The sequence below is a fragment of the Gracilinanus agilis genome, unplaced genomic scaffold (genome assembly GCF_016433145.1).
Source record: "Gracilinanus agilis isolate LMUSP501 unplaced genomic scaffold, AgileGrace unplaced_scaffold45575, whole genome shotgun sequence".
Taxonomy (NCBI): domain Eukaryota; kingdom Metazoa; phylum Chordata; class Mammalia; order Didelphimorphia; family Didelphidae; genus Gracilinanus; species Gracilinanus agilis.
Genome location: NW_025379772.1, coordinates 5698 through 8033, shown reverse-complemented (window position 1 = coordinate 8033; position 2336 = coordinate 5698). Strand labels below are relative to the sequence as shown.

Genomic DNA, 2336 nt, shown 5'->3' with positions numbered 1-2336 from the left:
CTCATTTTACAGATGAAGAAACTGAAGCAAATGAAAGTTAAGTGACTTGCTCAGGGTCACACAACTATTAAGGATCTGAGGTTGGATATGAAGACAAATCTTACTGGCTCCAATTCCAGCATTCCAGCCACTTCATCATTAGCTACCTGATTACAATATTCTCGAAAATATGTATGAAAATAAAACCATACTTAAACAAACCAAGGAAGCATACTTTTAAGCAAAAGTCATTAGCATATGCCTTTGAAAAGTAAAAAATCTTTGCATAATGTGAATAGCAATCTATGTATTCTGCAAACGATTGTGTGGTATGTGTATAGAATTTAGTACAGAGGGTAAAAATGGGGACTGGGATGTTCATTCATTGAACCTGTATTTTATTTTATTATAGCCAAGTACATGTCAATGGAATTACTGATACAGAAGAGGAAAGAATTAAAGAAGCTGCAGCCTATGTTGCCAGAAGAAATCTTATGGCCACTGGTGAAGGTATCACCACCACCAAGCAGTCCACAGTGTCCTCTCAGCAAGAGGAGCTTTTTGAGAAGAAATCAAGAAAAGTGGCCATACGGGAGAAGGCAGACCGCCTAGTACTAAGGAAAACAGTAAGAGCAGATAAATAGGTCATGTTGCCAAGAGGGAAAATGCATGCAATCTATTTTAGATATGAGATTTCCTTCAAATGCTAAAGCCCATGAAACTCTACAAGGGTTAGGGGAAGCCAGGATAAAAACAAAATCGAAAATCAAAGGAAACATCATGTTAAATTCTGAAACATTTTAAAGAGCATTAAGAAATCCACTTAAGGGAGGGAGAATCCCTTGTTCTAGATTAGGGATAAGAAAACCTTAATAAGCTATAAAACATCATAAAAACCGTTTGCCAAAGTTACAAAAGATCAGAACAAATTATAACTCTTTAAAAGCAAATTTGAGGCTCAGAATGAAAATCAAACCCCAATCAGTTTAAAATTGTGATTTACTCATCATTGTTTTTCTTTTATTAGGGAGATAGAGCATTTTGATTTTAGAATCGTTTTGTTAACATGTTTTTTTCAGTTAGAAGAGACTGAGGAATTTCATAGAAAGTTGAATGAAGATAGCCTTCTTCATGCTCCTGAATTTGTCATCAAGCCTCGTTCCCATACTGTCTGGGAGAAACAGAATGTCAGATTACACTGCTCTGTGTCAGGCTGGCCAGAACCACGGCTTACATGGTAGGTTGTACCTTTATAAGAATTATTGATAGAAACAATATACATGAATTCTGATTTAGCTGTTACCACCAATGGACTTGATTTGGACTACCAGTATATAAAAATCAATGAAGATGGTTTCTAGTTTGGAGGATTGTCAGGAGGGATTATGATGCTGGACTCTGTACTTTATGCAGGGGAAAGAGGATGCTTTTCTAAAGGATGACTTTACTGTTTCTTCCTCTTATATACAGTATTAAAAGTTAGTCACCTCTTTAAAAAAAGTCAAAATCTATGACCACAACCAGAATAGGAGAGAACCTGAGAACTTTAATAAAATCCCTTCACCCTTTCACGCCAAGGTTTGCAAATTCAGAATCCTTTGTATCAGAAGCTATGCTCTACTGTTTTTCTTTTTTTTTTTTTAATGTAAATCATAAAAAAAGGATAGCTACTACTACTGTGTGCCAACTCTGATCTCATTGCACCTTCTCATATGCAACAGAAGATAATTAGGTTTGAAAATGTCACTTGTTATAGAGGATAGCAACATTATCTTTTTTGCCCCCAACAAAAGAGAAAAAAAGGTGTTTGTTTTTTTCCTTAGCATAAGTGTTTCTGTAGTTGTCTAATGTCTTCTAAGCCCTAGATTGCAAAATGACCTACAACAGGCACTGGGGCTCTGGGCACAGACCCTGGAAAAAATTAAGACAATTAAAAAAGAAGCTTTTTCTTTCTGATCCCTTGACACTGGTGACATGTGTATTTTGTGTGGTGTTTCCCTTATCCTCACATGTGGTGTGGAGAACAATGCATGCGGAAAGAATAAAAGAAAAATGAAAGTGAATATTCACCCGTGGAATTTCTTCCTTTCTTTTCTATGATAGTCAACACTTTTGACCTTTAATAATGGATAGATGAAATAATTCATTTTTTTCTTTAGTCTTCCAAGGTTACTCCTCAAGGAGCAATTTGTAATTATATATGCATACATGTACACATATATATACATATATATGTATATATATAAAAATTCATTTGTGAAAGCATCTATAATTGTTTTTATATTGGGCTTTCTTACTGTTATATAAACCATTTCATTGGCCTCATGAGCTTGAAATCCAGAGAATGGAAACCATAT

General features: G+C 35.0%; 1 protein-coding gene across 1 annotated transcript; it reads left to right on the top strand.

Moving 5' to 3' along the window:
* Positions 1 to 391: 391 nt before the first annotated feature.
* LOC123255393 (myomesin-1-like) lies at positions 392 to 2048 on the top strand (the record flags this gene model as incomplete). Its single annotated transcript, XM_044684198.1, has 2 exons — positions 392 to 605; positions 1059 to 2048. Coding segments are annotated over 2 exons (376 nt in total), but the record flags the coding sequence as incomplete, so codon positions are not given.
* Between the last annotated feature and the right edge of the window lie 288 nt (positions 2049 to 2336).